The 13458-nt window shown below is 52.7% G+C and overlaps 1 protein-coding gene across 2 annotated transcripts; it reads left to right on the top strand.

Annotated features, from left to right (window-relative positions):
• The first annotated feature begins 272 nt into the window (after positions 1-272).
• On the top strand, positions 273-13036 carry MORN3 (MORN repeat containing 3). 2 transcript variants are annotated; one of them, XM_007128797.4, is made up of 7 exons: positions 275-595; positions 2947-3119; positions 6757-6914; positions 8476-8635; positions 11889-12073; positions 12305-12388; positions 12780-13036. In XM_007128797.4, the coding sequence occupies exons 2-6, from the start codon at positions 2975-2977 to the stop codon at positions 12380-12382; spliced, it is 726 nt and encodes a 241-aa protein (XP_007128859.1). In that variant the 5' UTR covers positions 275-595; positions 2947-2974; the 3' UTR covers positions 12383-12388; positions 12780-13036. The 2 variants fall into 2 exon arrangements, with proteins under 2 accessions (XP_028340404.1, XP_007128859.1); XM_028484603.2 differs by having other exon boundaries at positions 273-595; positions 11889-12179; positions 12305-12785.
• Positions 13037-13458: the final 422 nt, after the last annotated feature.

Genomic DNA, 13458 nt, shown 5'->3' with positions numbered 1-13458 from the left:
TTCCGGGGTGGAGGGGCAATATAGCTTCCCTCAGATTCTCAGAGGAGTCTAATAAACCATCACAAAACAAAGAACAGGTGTAATGTTGGCTTTCCCTTTAATTTTGCCCCTTTGTCTTTGCAACAAGGCAGAAAAGCCTTTGACACTTTCCTGCCAGCATCGGGCGTGGTGTTTGCTCTGGGGAAACCGGGATGGGAGGGAAGCGGGGGTGGGGAGGGCAGTAACCTCCCGGGGCACACCGTGGCCCAAGCTCCGCGGCTATCAGGTCTCCCGGGCTCGCCCACCAGCCTTTGGCCACCGGGCCGGTGCACCAGCCAGTACTGGACCTCCGCAGGCCCGAAGACGTCTTTCCTCGCCGCGGGAGAATCTGCAGCCTTCCCCACACGCGGCCCCGAGCTCACAGTCTCCGCAGGAAGGGGCGGGCCCTGCCGGCTGGCTTTGCTGGGGCCCCGCGTTGCCATAGGGACCCTGGCAGGGCTTGGGACGCCGGAACGCGCGCTGCGGAGGACGATCGAGGCTGGAGCCTGCGGGCGGCGACTCCACCGCTCTCGGCCCGGGACTCCAGATGCAGGATCCGCCCCGCGGGAGAGCGCAGGTGAGCCGGCGTAGGTGTGACGAGGCGCGGGCTAGCGACTGACCCCCAGCCGTCTGGGCCCTGCTCCTTCCACCTTCCATGGTGGTAATTATTGTTATTCAGTATCAAAACAACACGAGTAGAGTACGCGCACCGAGTGGCAAAGCCGTCTTTCCTTTTTTTTTTTTTCTGGCCACGCAGCGTGGCTTGCGGCCGCGATCTAACTCGCGCCTTGGCAGTGAAAACTAACCACTGGACCGCCAGGGAATTCCCCAAAGCTTTCTTTTCCTATCAGGAGCTCTATGTATTAAGACCACAATCTCCTCTAGGGTAGAATCTACGTTCCTGAAAGTGTGGGACAGAGGATGAGTTACGCTGATGAAGCATTAAGTATCACCCAATGACATCGTAAGAAAGTTATTCGATTCTGGGTTTCTCTTACGGTTCTGAGTAAGCCAAGGAGAAAGTGTCAGTTTGGGGCTAAGATGGCATTAACACCTTTCTGAACATTTGCTAATCTCAACTGTAAGCCCCAGTGTCTAGCTAAGACTTAAGTAATGTTTGCAAAATCTTTCTTGGATAAATGTATTGATTTTTTTAAGTGAATTAACTTCAATATAAAGATTAATCATAGTACACATGGTACATGCAAGTGGGAGAAAAAGAAAAACATTAAATTTAGGACCTGAGGCTGTTTCCGTCTGCCCAGTTTTCACCCTGGCTGTTTTCCTTGCCTGGAGTGACTTTCCCAATTCCTAGGCATGATTGTCAAAATACGTACTAGCCAGTACAGTTGGCCAGCTTAGTCAGAATCACTGAGGCCCCTGCTGTGGCCCTACAGGCAACTCCTTGATAAGCAGGGCCCAGTGCAAAATGAAAACGTGAGGCAGTAGCTCCTCAAGTATTCCGAATTTCAAAACAGCGACAGAGCCGAGACCAAGTACATGCCCCTCTAAGGACCAGGCCCCGTGCCACAGTTGAGGATGCACACGTGTGATGCTGGTCCTGGGCGGGTGGATGCCTGGGACACCAAGATCTCCTGAAACCTGCTCAGCCCTGAGGTCATTCTCACTGGTCCATACCTCTGCCTGGGAACTCCCTGGCAGTCCGGTGGTTAGGACTTCACGCTTCCACTGCAGGGGGCCCGGGTTCTATCCCCGGTGGGGGAACTAAGATCCCGCAGGCCACGCGTTGCGGCAAACAAAAACAAAAACAAAAAAGACTTCTGCCTGCTGATGGTTAACTAGTTCACTCCAGTCCCCCACCCCCATCCCCTCACTCCCCCATCCCTCCATCCTTGGCTGCTAGCACTGCTTGAGTGTGTGTGTGTATTTCCCATCTATGGGGCAGGATAGATGGTACCTGCTGAGGGGAAACAGGGATCCCCAGATTTGGAGACCATCTTTATCACCTTGCACAAGTCCCCTGGAGACAGACAAATAGACACGAATGTCTGCACTGGAGATTCTGGGGACATGAAGAGCATAGATGGGGGGCCCCCAGTCTGGGGAGAGACCCAAAGTCTCTCTGCAACCCCACCAGGCAGGGTGGGGAGGAGAGCCCTGGTCTGATGAAAACAACCTAACCAGGCAGACAGGAAGAGTACCTAGGCAGAGGGCAGAGGCAGAGGGTGATCAGCCATCCTGGTGTGCCTGGGACCGTCCCAGCTTTAGCACTGAAAGTCCAATGTCCTAGGAAACCCCTCAGTCCCGGGCAAACCGGTACAGGGGGTCTCCCAAGAGGCAGTCTCTTTAGTTGATGGGCTCTCCTGACAGCTCACAAACCCCTGCAAAGCCAGCGCCTAGGCTTTTCTACCATCCTGTCCACCAGGCATAGGGGGCAGGACCCAGGGGGCTAAAGTGTTGGCTGTTGAGCCAGCGGCGGTAGCGGGGGTGCCCCGGTGGGCTGTGCCATCACGGCTGTCTGCCAGCCCCGACAGAGTGGCCTGGCTAGGCCCCACCTCCCCAGAGTGGGTTGCAGTGTTCACGACTGAGGGCTCCAGGCCAGCGTACACTCTGGTTGGTCATACTGGTTATTAAATATGTGACTTTCACCCTCTCCCCTGGGGCAGCTTCTTCCTGATGTCATCACAAACCCCTCTGCTCTGTTGGTTTCCCTGGGTTCCCATCCCAAGCAATTGTGCCATCAGATCCCCCGCCCCAAGGGGCCCCTGGAGAGGCAAGGGAAGAGAGAGCCTCCGAGGGTCAGTCCAGCAGGAAAGAATACCCCGCAAGTGCTGCTCATCTGCCCTGGGGGCTCAGAACACACGACTCATCCCACTTGACCTCAGACAAGTGTCTCCCTGGGAAGCCCCAGGATCCTGGCATTACTTACGGCAAACTGAGCCCCTGATGTCCCTAACCCTTTGGCAGCACCCTCTGGCCCACAGAAGCAGCCAACATGCCTATCTCCAAGTGCCGGCCAAAGTCGGAGCCCCTGTGGAAAGCGTGGGACCAGAAGGCCCAGAAGAACGGACCGAGGCACCAGGTGTTCGCTGTCAATGGCGATCACTATGTGGGCAAGTGGAAGGACAACATGAAACACGGTAAGTGGGGGACCTTCGGGGGCTCAGGCGGTGAGTATGGGGTCTGGGCCATGGTGGGCAACCGGGGCCAAGGAAGCAGCTTGCATAGCTCACTGGGGATATAACGTGTATCTCTGAGGAGTGAATGCTGACTGGGACCAACCAGGCGCCTCCTCCTGCTGGGGTTCTGGAACCCAACTCGGCCCTGGCTTCAGCTGAGCAAAGGGACCAGTTGGGGACCGAGCAGTCTTTAGGCACCAGCCGCAGCCTCAGCCGGGACTCTCAGGACACCAGCTCATTCTCTACCTCTGACACCTGGGCTAAGCGTGGAGCTGGCTAGCAGGAGGAAAAGGTGGTGCCCAGAAAGCAGCTTGCAACTGGGATTCTGGCTTCAAACTCAGCCCTTCCAACCAGTAGGGGGAGAGGGAGGACACCCGCCATCCCCCACCCCCTACCCCTCCACCCCCTATACTTCCACCCCCCACCCCAAGTGGCTTGGGCTCTGACTTTAACTGGGCTGGGCTCAGTTTAACTAGCAGGGAGTACAGGGCTCTTTGTGATATGAAGAAAAACAATAGTTTTTATTCAAAAAAGGTGTTATGGCTCCTCAGTCCAGTCTTGCAATTCCAGATTCTCTGCTCTTAACCATTCTTCTCTCCTGCCTTCCTGCGTTAAGTGCTTGAGTCCATAAATCTGGGTCAGAATCTCAGCTCCAGTAATTATGACCTTGAGAGATCTACTACACTACTCTGAGCCCCAGTCTCCCCATCTGTAAAATGGGAATAATACCTATCTGTTAAGAGATGACATCTATCAAGTATTTAGCCAAGGGTCTGTGCAGAAGGGAGCTTCTGGAGTGTTCTCGGAGGGCTGACCATGTCAGGGATTGCTACTTAGAGCCTCCTTGTCCAGGAAGGCCCCCAAAGTTGACCTCACCCAGCGTGTAACACAACACTGACCCTCAGCACTGACTTAAGGGCCAGGCTTTAAGCAGCTGCTTGGAGCTCTACGTGCGGTTAAAGATGTCTGCCTGCATGTTTCAATCCTTGTGGGCAGCCTGTGGTGTGGACAGAGCCCTGGACTAGGAGTCAGGACCCTGAAGTTCTGAGCCTGGCTCTGTTACTGAGTAGCTGTGTGACTTTGGGTAAGTCATTTCCCATTCTCTGGACTTGGCTGCCCTACCTGTGGTAGGACCTTGGGGGCTGGTGTGGCCCTCTGAGCCCTCCTGTGTGAGTCCTGCCTCCCCTCAGACCCCGGAGGCATAGAGCTGATGGGGCTGGGGCTGCAGAAAGCAGATCTGTCAGAGAACCCAGGTCCAATGCCCCCTCTCTTGACTCAGCTTTCGACCAAGCTGAAGTGGGTTACTGTAGTATAAGCAGGCTGGAAGCAGTCAAGAGAGCCGTCATTCAGGGCAAGGATAGGGTGGCCCCAGTGGTTACCCAGACCACGCACTCCACTGATACTCACTGTGCTCCTAGTCTGTGCCAGGCCCTATACTGGACATCTGGAATAATCCCAACACTCAGGGTCCTTCCAGTCTCACTGACAACCTGCACAGTAGGTAATGTCCCATTTTACAGATGAGGCAACTGGGGCTCAGAGAGAGGAAATGACTTACTCAAGGCCACACAGCTAAAAGTCATATCATCAGGATGTAAAGGGGACCAGAGAGAAGCCATGAAAGGAGCCATGAGAACATGTTTGAGCCGAGCCCACAGGATGAAAATGATTAGCCAGGCAGGGGGGAGCATGTCTTCTAGATAGTGGAATCAGAGATGGGGGGATGTTTTTCACCATTACCTCTTGTTCAAGGAACGGACTGGAAGCCAGTGGGCTGGAACACAGAGAAGGAGGGGAGAAAGGGGCAGGTTAGGAGGGCCAATCATATAGGGCCTCTTAGGCCTTGGTAAGTTCTGCCTTCATCTGGGAGACAAACAGTCTCGTTGGAGCAACTTGGTCACATGCCCTTCACTGAACCAGTCACAGAGGCCTGGGTGGATAGCATACACCGATTGGCTAGGCTTGCCAGGAGGAGAAGTCAGCCCCATGCAAACCTCAAGGACTGAGAGGGAGGGCCGCGTCCCCAAAGGAAATAAACTAGAAGAAGGACAGATGTAAACAACCCTTCATCCCCTGCAGTGTGACTGGACCCTACCTCAAGGGCAAAAATCATTGATATCATCTTTTCTATTTGCAGGCATTGTCCTAAGTGTTCTACATATATTAATGAATTTAGTGAACAGAACAACCCCATGAGATATTCTTATCCCCATTTTACAGACGAGGAACCTGAGACCCAGAGAGTCAAGTTACTTGCACTAGATCAAAAAGCTCACAGGGACAATGCTGGATTTGTTCCTGAGCTACCAAGGACCAAGACATGAGTTGGCGTGCATAGGTACTCTGCAAATATTGTATTCATCTCTTCATTCAACAAAAATTTGTCACCTACAACATGCCAGACACTGTTCTTCCGTGCTGGATATAGAGCAGTGAACAGAACAGACCAGTTTGTGCCCTTGTGGAGTGTACATTCTCCTGGAAGAGACAGACAATAGACAACAAATGATAAATAAGTGAATTATCTATTATGTTACGAGCTGACAAGTGATATGGAAAGAAACAGAACAGGGTAAGGGATTAAAAGAAGCTTACGTGGAATAATTTTAAACGGGATGGCCAGGGTAGGCCTCATGGAGAAAATGAGATTTCAGCAAAGACTTGCAGGAGGTAGGGAGCGAGCAAATATAGAGGGAAGAGTTTTCCAGGCTAAAGGAGAAGCAGGTACAAAAGCCCTGAGGCGAAAGCATAACAGATGGGTTCCAAGAACAGCATGGAAACCACACTGGTTTGAGGGCAGAAAGGAAAATGGGAGTGGAGGACACAGAGGGGTTGGAGTAGTAGGAGATGGGTCTCCATGTGTGTTCAGGAGAACTGAAGAAATATGCAGAACATTTTCTAAAAATCCTGACCATCTGGTGTATCCATTCAGTATTATGAAAAGATGAAGCTTGGGACTTCCCTGGTGGCGCAATGGTTAAGAATCCACCTGCCAATGCAGGGGACACGGGTTCAAGCCCTGGTCCGGGAAGATCCCACATGCTGCGGAGCAACCCACATGCCGCGGAGCAACTAAGCCCGTGCGCCACAACTACTGAGCCTGCACTCTAGAGCCTGCGAGCCACAACTACTGAGCCTGTGTGCTACAAGTACTGAAGCCTGTGCACCTAGAGCTCGTGCTCTGCAACAAGAGAATCCACCTCAATGAGAAGCCCGCACACCACAACGAAGAGTAGCCCCCGCTCACCACAACTAGAGAAAGCCCACAGGCAGCGACGAAGACCCAATGCAACCAAAAATAAATAAATAAAAATAAAAATTAAAAAAAAGATGAAGCTGAAACACTGAAGGGGCAGATTTCTACTTGGGGTCTGCTATGTCAGTTTGGCTTCAGGGCAAAGAGCTGTAGAAATAGAACTTTTTGGGGGTTTTCCTGGGTGCTGGGGGGTCTAGAGACCGGGCACAGACCCTGACCCAGTTCTTGAGAATTGTCCAGTCTAGGGGCCTCTGAGGCCCAGGCAGACACAGCACCTGCCTCCGGCACCCCCAGCCCCATAAAGTCCATGTCTACCACGTTGGCTCATCTTTGTGTCCCTAGGGAAAGGAACACAGGTCTGGAGGAAGAATGGAGCCATCTATGAGGGGGACTGGAAATTTGGGAAGAGAGATGGCTATGGCACCCTCAGCCTTTCTGACCAAGAGACCGGAAAGTACAGGAGAGTCTACTCAGGCTGGTGGAAAGGCGATAAGAAATGTGTGAGTGTTTCCCATCATGCTCTGGGGTGTGAGCCAGGCTGAAAGAAGGCTGTGTGTGTGTGTGTGTGTGTGTGTGTGTGTGTGTGTGTGTGTGAGGGGGCGGGGGGAGCAGTCAGAGAGGCCTGGGAGAAAAGGGTGGGGAGGATCTAGGGGAGGAGAACAGGGTTGCTGTGTGGGTGGCAGAAGGAAGGGGTGGGGGAACATCAAGGCTTCTCAGAACAAAACCCAGGAAACAGGAAGCAAGAGGAGAGGGCCCAGGGAGGAGCCCATGACACCCTGTGGCTGCAAGAAGCCAGCCAGGCTGTGAGGGGCCAAAGTCTCCTCCCAACCTCCCCACTCATTTCCTGGCTTTCTTTTCCCCTGGCATCCCTTTCTGAGAACCCCCCTTCTGTTGGGACTGGATAAGAGGTGGCAGCGGGGGTTTGGAAGAGTGGGAGCAAGGAAGCAAGCAGAGGCCACACCCTTGGCCAAGAGAGGAAGGTCTTGAGGGATAGAAACCAGCCAGAGGCATGCCCCCAACCCATAAACACCTGAATCCTCACCACAGGTCATGGAGACAGATAATAATACAGTATTGCTATCGAACAACAGCTACTGTAACCCTGGAACATGATATATTGTAAACTCTCACATCAACAACAACATCATTATCATCATCATTATTATTCCCGTTTTACTGATGAGGAAACAAGCTCAGAAAGGCGCAGAAGGTGAAGTGCCTTGCTTGCGGTCACACCACTGGCAAGTTGTAGAGCCCAGCATTTCATGATCTCTACTCTCAAAATGTTTATTGGCCAGTGGGGATAAAGCTCCCAAAATAAATATTTTACATATAATATGGTGCTAGGATAGAGGCTTTTACAGAAAGTCCAGAGGCAGTTCATTGCGAATTCACAGCAGGCTTCCTGGTGACACCATAAGATGCAAGCAGTTAGGGAGCAAAAAAGGAGAAGAGTAAATACCAAAAGGAAGGATATAATGAACAGCAAGGCGTGTCTGCCCACAGGGGTGGGAGTGAGGCCTTGATGGTTATGTAGGGGATCAGGATTTTGAAGAGTAGACTTGGGCTGCATAACCCAACCTCTTTAGGTGTGATCTGCGGGGAGTTTGTGGTGATTCTCTGCGGCTGCATGATAAGTGCTTATGTCCATTGTTCTGGGGAGAAAGTCCGTAGCTTTGATCTGATTGTCAGGCATCTGCGACTTTTAATAGGGTCAAATCAGAGTTGGGGAGACGGGGCAAATGTGATCGGATAGACGACGTAAAGATCCTCCTAGGAGCTGTATGGCAGATGCATGGGGTCAGGGGAGAACGGGAGAGTGGAGGAGGAAGACCAGTGAGAAGGGGTGAAATGATAGTGGGCTGCAGGAAGGCGGTAGCACAAGCATAGAGGAGAATGGACGGCCTGGGAGATTTTTCGATACACGACCGTCAGCTTGGATGTAGGGCTGGGGGAGGAAGCAGGGGAGAAGCCCAGGTGTGTGGCTTGGGTGCCAGGGAGGATGGTGGGAGTTCCTAGTGGTGTGGGACTTCGTGAACAAGGACACCTTCGTGCTTTCAGGGCTATGGGATCCAGTTTTTCGGACCCAAGGAGTATTACGAGGGTGACTGGTGTGGCAACCAGCGCAGCGGATGGGGCCGCATGTACTACAGCAATGGCGACATCTACGAGGGCCAGTGGCGCAACAACAAGCCGGAAGGGGAGGGCATGTTACGCCTGAGTGAGTGCTTAGCCCCGCCCCAAATGGCCTGTTGATCACGCCCACCCGGCCACGCCCTCAAGTCACACTCCTCGGGGCCCCGCATGGCCACGCCCCATCCGGCCAAGCCCCTGCATAGCCCTGTCCCAAGGTGAATGACACGACCCGGTCCTTGCCCTCAGGAAGTTTATACTCTAAAAGGGGAGCCTAACAATAAATATAAACAATTAAGACATTGTCTTATGGTCGTAATAATCATAGCCTACACTTATACAGCCCTGAGCTCATTTAATCCACAATGCAATCCTATAAGATAGGTGCTCTCATCATCCGCACTTTATAAATGAACAAAGGCACAGAGAGGTTAAGTCATTTGCTCAAGGTTACACAGTCTGTTCTGAGGTCAGAAGTGCTAAGGAATTCCCCTTGAAAACAGGAAGACGTGTTGGAGGATGACAAAGGAGTTGGGGTCAGGGCTGTTTAGATTGGCTTAGGTCAGAGACCGCCTCCCTGAAGAGGTGTTGTTTGAATGGAGAATGGAAGGAGGAGAGGAAGCGGGATATGTATTGCGTTGGGGAAGAACATTCCCAGGCAGAGGAAAGAGTTCTGAGAAGCTTGCATTTGTATCAGGACTTAATCCATTCTCTACAAAGCAACCAGAGCGAGCTTTTCATAAATTGGACCTTGTCACTGCCTTGCTTTCAACCTTTCCATAGCTCCCTATTGCCCTCAGACTGAGTTCAGAGGCCTGACTGTGGTCTGTGGGGCCCAGCGTGATCTGGCCCTGCTCACCACTCCAGTTTCACCTCCCCTCTTCCCCTGGACTCCCTTCTTTTTGGCCATACTAACTTTCTTTCAATTCCTCCCACTTTCTGCCTCAGGGCCCTTGCACTGCTGTTCCCTCTTCCTGGAATAGAAAGACGATTCCCCCAGCGACTTCCCTGGTGGTCCAGTAGCTAAGACGCCACGCTCCCAATGCAGGGAGCCTGGGTTTGATCCCTGGTCAGGGAACTAGATTCCACATGCTGCAAGTAAGAGTTCGCATGCCACGGCTAAAAAAAAAAAAAAAAAAAAAAATTCCCTCATGCTGCAACTAAAAGATCCTGCATGCCGCAAGGAAGATCCCACAGGCAGCAACGAAGATCCCACGTGCCGCAACTAAGACCTGGTGCAGCCAAATAAATAAATATTAAAAAAAAAAAAAGAAGATTCCCCTGGATCTTTGCATTTGTACATTCCACCTAAAGCACATTCTTCTCATTATTCTCAGCACTTGCTTCCTTTCCTTCTTAGAACTAGGTGTATAATCTTGGGCGAACTACTTTGCATCTCTGTGCCTCAGTTTCCTCTCCTGTAAAATGGGAATAATGGCAGTACCCACTTCATAGGGTTATGGGGAGGATTAGATGAGGGAGTCTGTGTAAAGTGCTTAGAACGGGGCCTGGCACGTAGTAGGCTGTCGATAAAGCTAGTATCATTGCCCCTCCAGACTGTGAGCCTGCAGAAGGACTGGAACTATGTTTTGTTCTCCGCTGTTTCCCCAGTGCCTGCCATGTAGTAAATAGATACTCTTGGTGAGGACACAAACCAGAGCCCAGTCTCCTGAAAACTCAAGATTCCAACTTCCTATGAGATTTTTTTTTTTTTTTGGCTGAGTTGGGTTTTCATTGCTGCGAGCAGGCTTTCTCTGGTTGCGGCGAGCAGGGGCTACTCTTTGTTGCAGTGCATGGGCTTCTCATTGCGGTGGCTTCTCTTGTTGCAGAGCACGGGCTCTAGGCACGCGGGCTTCAGTAGTTGTGGCACACGGGCTTAGTTGCTCCGTGGCATGTGGGATCTTCCCCGACCAGGGCTTGAACCCGTGTCCCCTGCACTGGCAGGCGGATTCTTAACCACTGCGCCACCAGGGAAGTCCCTCCAAAGAGATTTGACTAAACCAAGGCATTGGGCAGCTGGGGAGGGTTAAGGGCAGCCACTCTGTCCTTCTCAATCCCCCGTGCATCCGCCTCCGTGCCTGATTTCAGTGTGCATCTCCTAGTAGTAATAGCCTGCTTTCAGTGAGCACCTTCTGTGGCCCGCACAGTGAAGGAGCTCTAAGGGCACCCTTTCTAAGGCTTGGACTCTGGAGCCGGCCAGCCTGGGTTCAAATTCTAGCTCAAGCTCTTACTAGTTGTGGGACCTTGGGCAATTAATTTCTTTACACTCTCTCTGCTTCAGTTTTCTCAACTATAAAGTAAGGAAAAAATAAAGCTTAACTAGAGTTATTGTGAAGGTTAAATGAGGTTTATATTTGTAAAATGCTTAGCGTGACACGGAATAGTAAGTGCTCAGTATCAGTACATCCTTGTATGGGCTCAGCAAACCATTGGCCAAATCCAGCCCAACACGTGTTTTGTAAATAAAGTTTTATTGGCACACAGATGTGCTCGTTCAGTTATGTATTGTCCACGGGCTGCTTTTGTGCTGCAGTGGCAGAGTTGACCATGCGCAGCAGAGACCCTATGGCCCGCGATGCCGAAAACACTATCTGCCCCTTTGCAGAAAAAGTTTGCTGACCTCTGACCTAGAGTTTATCCAATAGTCTTCTAAGTCCTGTCTGCGTATGGACTCATTTAATCTTCAGAATAATTTTCTGAGTGAGGAGCTACTCTTGTCCACGTTTTACAAATGAGGAAATGAGACAAAATGGTTCAGTGACTTGGTCAAGGTCACACGGCTGGTAAGTGTCTGATCTGAGACACGTTGGCTTTATTATTATTATTTTTACATCACCACCACCACCGCGATCCAATGGAAAGTGGAATTGATTCCCGATTAAGAGCCGGGGCTCCTGATATGAACAGGATTTGGCTTGAAACCCTGCCTCTGCTACTTCCTAGTTCTGTGACCTTGTGCAAATCAGTGAAATTCCTGGAACTTTTCAAGTTCCATGTATAAAATGGAATCCTTCATCCTTCACAGAACTGTTTTTGTGAGAAGTGAGGTCAGAAACAGCATGGAACCAGGCACAGAGTAAGTGCTGGAGAAACATTGCCTGTCAGTATTATTAGCTATATTTTTTACAGCTAGGAAACTATGGTGCTCATCTAAGTTCGGGGAGGTAGTGGAGGTGAGATGTGAACCAGGTCTGAAACCGGAAGTCGCTCACACCCAGGGCTCCGTGGCTTTCTGGTGGGCATGATGTCTAGCCTGGCAGTGGCAAGGGTCCGGCCCGGGTATATGTAGTCTGGCCTGGTTCTGTGGGCCAAGACCCCCGACTCCCTGTTCTTTCCCCCAGAAAACGGGAACCGCTACGAAGGCAACTGGCAGAGAGGCATGAAGAACGGGTTGGGGCGCTTCTTCCACCTGGACCATGGTCAGCTGTTTGAAGGCCTCTGGGTCGACAACATAGCCAAGTGTGGCACGATGATTGACTGGGGCCGTGATGAGGCCCCCAAGCCCACCCAGTTCTCCATTCCTGAGGTGGGAAGCTCTCCCGGATCCCGGGGCCGCACGCAGCCCAGGGAGAGACAAAACAGCACCCGCAGCCACACCCAGCCTGGCCGAGCCCAGCCAGGAAACAGACAAGGTTTTGTTTTCAGTCAGGGAGACCCCAGGGAGGCTGGCAGTACCCCCCAAAGCAGGCAGTGCCGCAAAGGCTGGCAGCCTGGGCCCTCCGTGCTCCTCAAACCAACCCCTGCTGCTTCCCTCTAGGTCAAAATTCTAGATCCTGACGGCGTGTTGGCGGAAGCTCTGGCCACGTTCAAGAAGACACAGGAAGAAGGAGATTGATGCCAGGTGAGAGGCGGGCACACCTGCCACCCTCTGATGTGGTCCGGGCAGCTCCTGGGGCCTCCTCTGGCCTAGGGGCTCCGGGGCTTGACCAGAGAGGGTGGATTTCCTGCCTCCCACAGCCCTGCTGGTCGTTTTTGCTTCCTCCCCTTCAAAGCTCTTTTCCCTGCAGAAGTCCCGCCAAATCCTCCCATGTGCACCCTGGGCTCAATCGGATTGGAGTCAGGTGGTCTGCTCACCCTGGAGGGCCCCGGGCCTCCACCTGCCTATCTGTCTTGTGGGGCCTTGTTCAGTGCTACCCCTCCTGGTGTTGGTATAAGTGGGGTCGAGGAGAGAGCATTGATACAGCATCTTGGAGACGCCAGCCCCGCCCACCCCACCCCCCTTGCCCCTGCAGAAAGAACACCAGCGCTTCAGGAGGAATTCAAACCGGCGTCACCCAACTGCTCGACCGGTGCGGCTCCCACTGGTGGAGCAAGGGGGGACTTGGGCACACCCTCGGCACCCTCAGAAGGCACCTTACTCCTCCCAGCACTGGATCATTCCTTACCAGTAGGAGGCCAGTGCTTCTCTCCCCTGCTGGCCTTGGGGACGCCTTTATTCTTGGACCCCATCCCTGAGCACCCCAGAATAAAGGAGAGCCTGGCAGCGTGAGCCCGGGGCCTGTGGTGGGTGGCCGGGGTGCGAGGGAGCCTCAGGTGGGGCTTCAGGTAGAGAAGAGGGGTCCCCATGGGTTGCATGAATTTACCTTGGGGCAGAAAGGGGCGGTGCCTCCAGGTCTCTGATCTCTGAGATATTCCGAGGAGAAGATAGAGCCTGCATCTGGTTACATTGGTCACTAAGATTTGGCATTAAAATGTGACCTGGCGGGCTTCCCTGGTGGCGCGGTGGTTGGGAGTCCGCCTGCCGATGCAGGGGACACGGGTTCGTGCCCCGGTCCGGGAAGATCCCACATGCCGCGGAGCGGCTGGGCCCGTGAGCCAGTGAGCCATGGCCGCTGCGCCTGCACGTCCGGAGCCTGTGCTCCGCAACGGGAGAGGCCACAGCAGTGAGAGGCCCGCGTACCGGAAAAAAAA

This window comes from Physeter macrocephalus, unplaced genomic scaffold, assembly GCF_002837175.3.
Source record: "Physeter macrocephalus isolate SW-GA unplaced genomic scaffold, ASM283717v5 random_199, whole genome shotgun sequence".
Classification (NCBI taxonomy): Eukaryota; Metazoa; Chordata; class Mammalia; order Artiodactyla; family Physeteridae; genus Physeter; species Physeter macrocephalus.
This window is presented reverse-complemented; position numbering and strand designations above follow the sequence as displayed.

Bases quoted from the DNA above. Each gene is read 5' to 3' on its own strand.
- MORN3 (XM_028484603.2), top strand. From the start codon at position 2,975: ATGCCTATCTCCAAGTGCCGGCCAAAGTCGGAGCCCCTGTGGAAAGCG. The intron at 3,120-6,756 runs GTAAGTGGGGGA...TTGTGTCCCTAG, and splicing joins GAAGGACAACATGAAACACG to GGAAAGGAACACAGGTCTGG. The intron at 8,636-11,888 runs GTGAGTGCTTAG...TCTTTCCCCCAG, and splicing joins GGAGGGCATGTTACGCCTGA to AAAACGGGAACCGCTACGAA.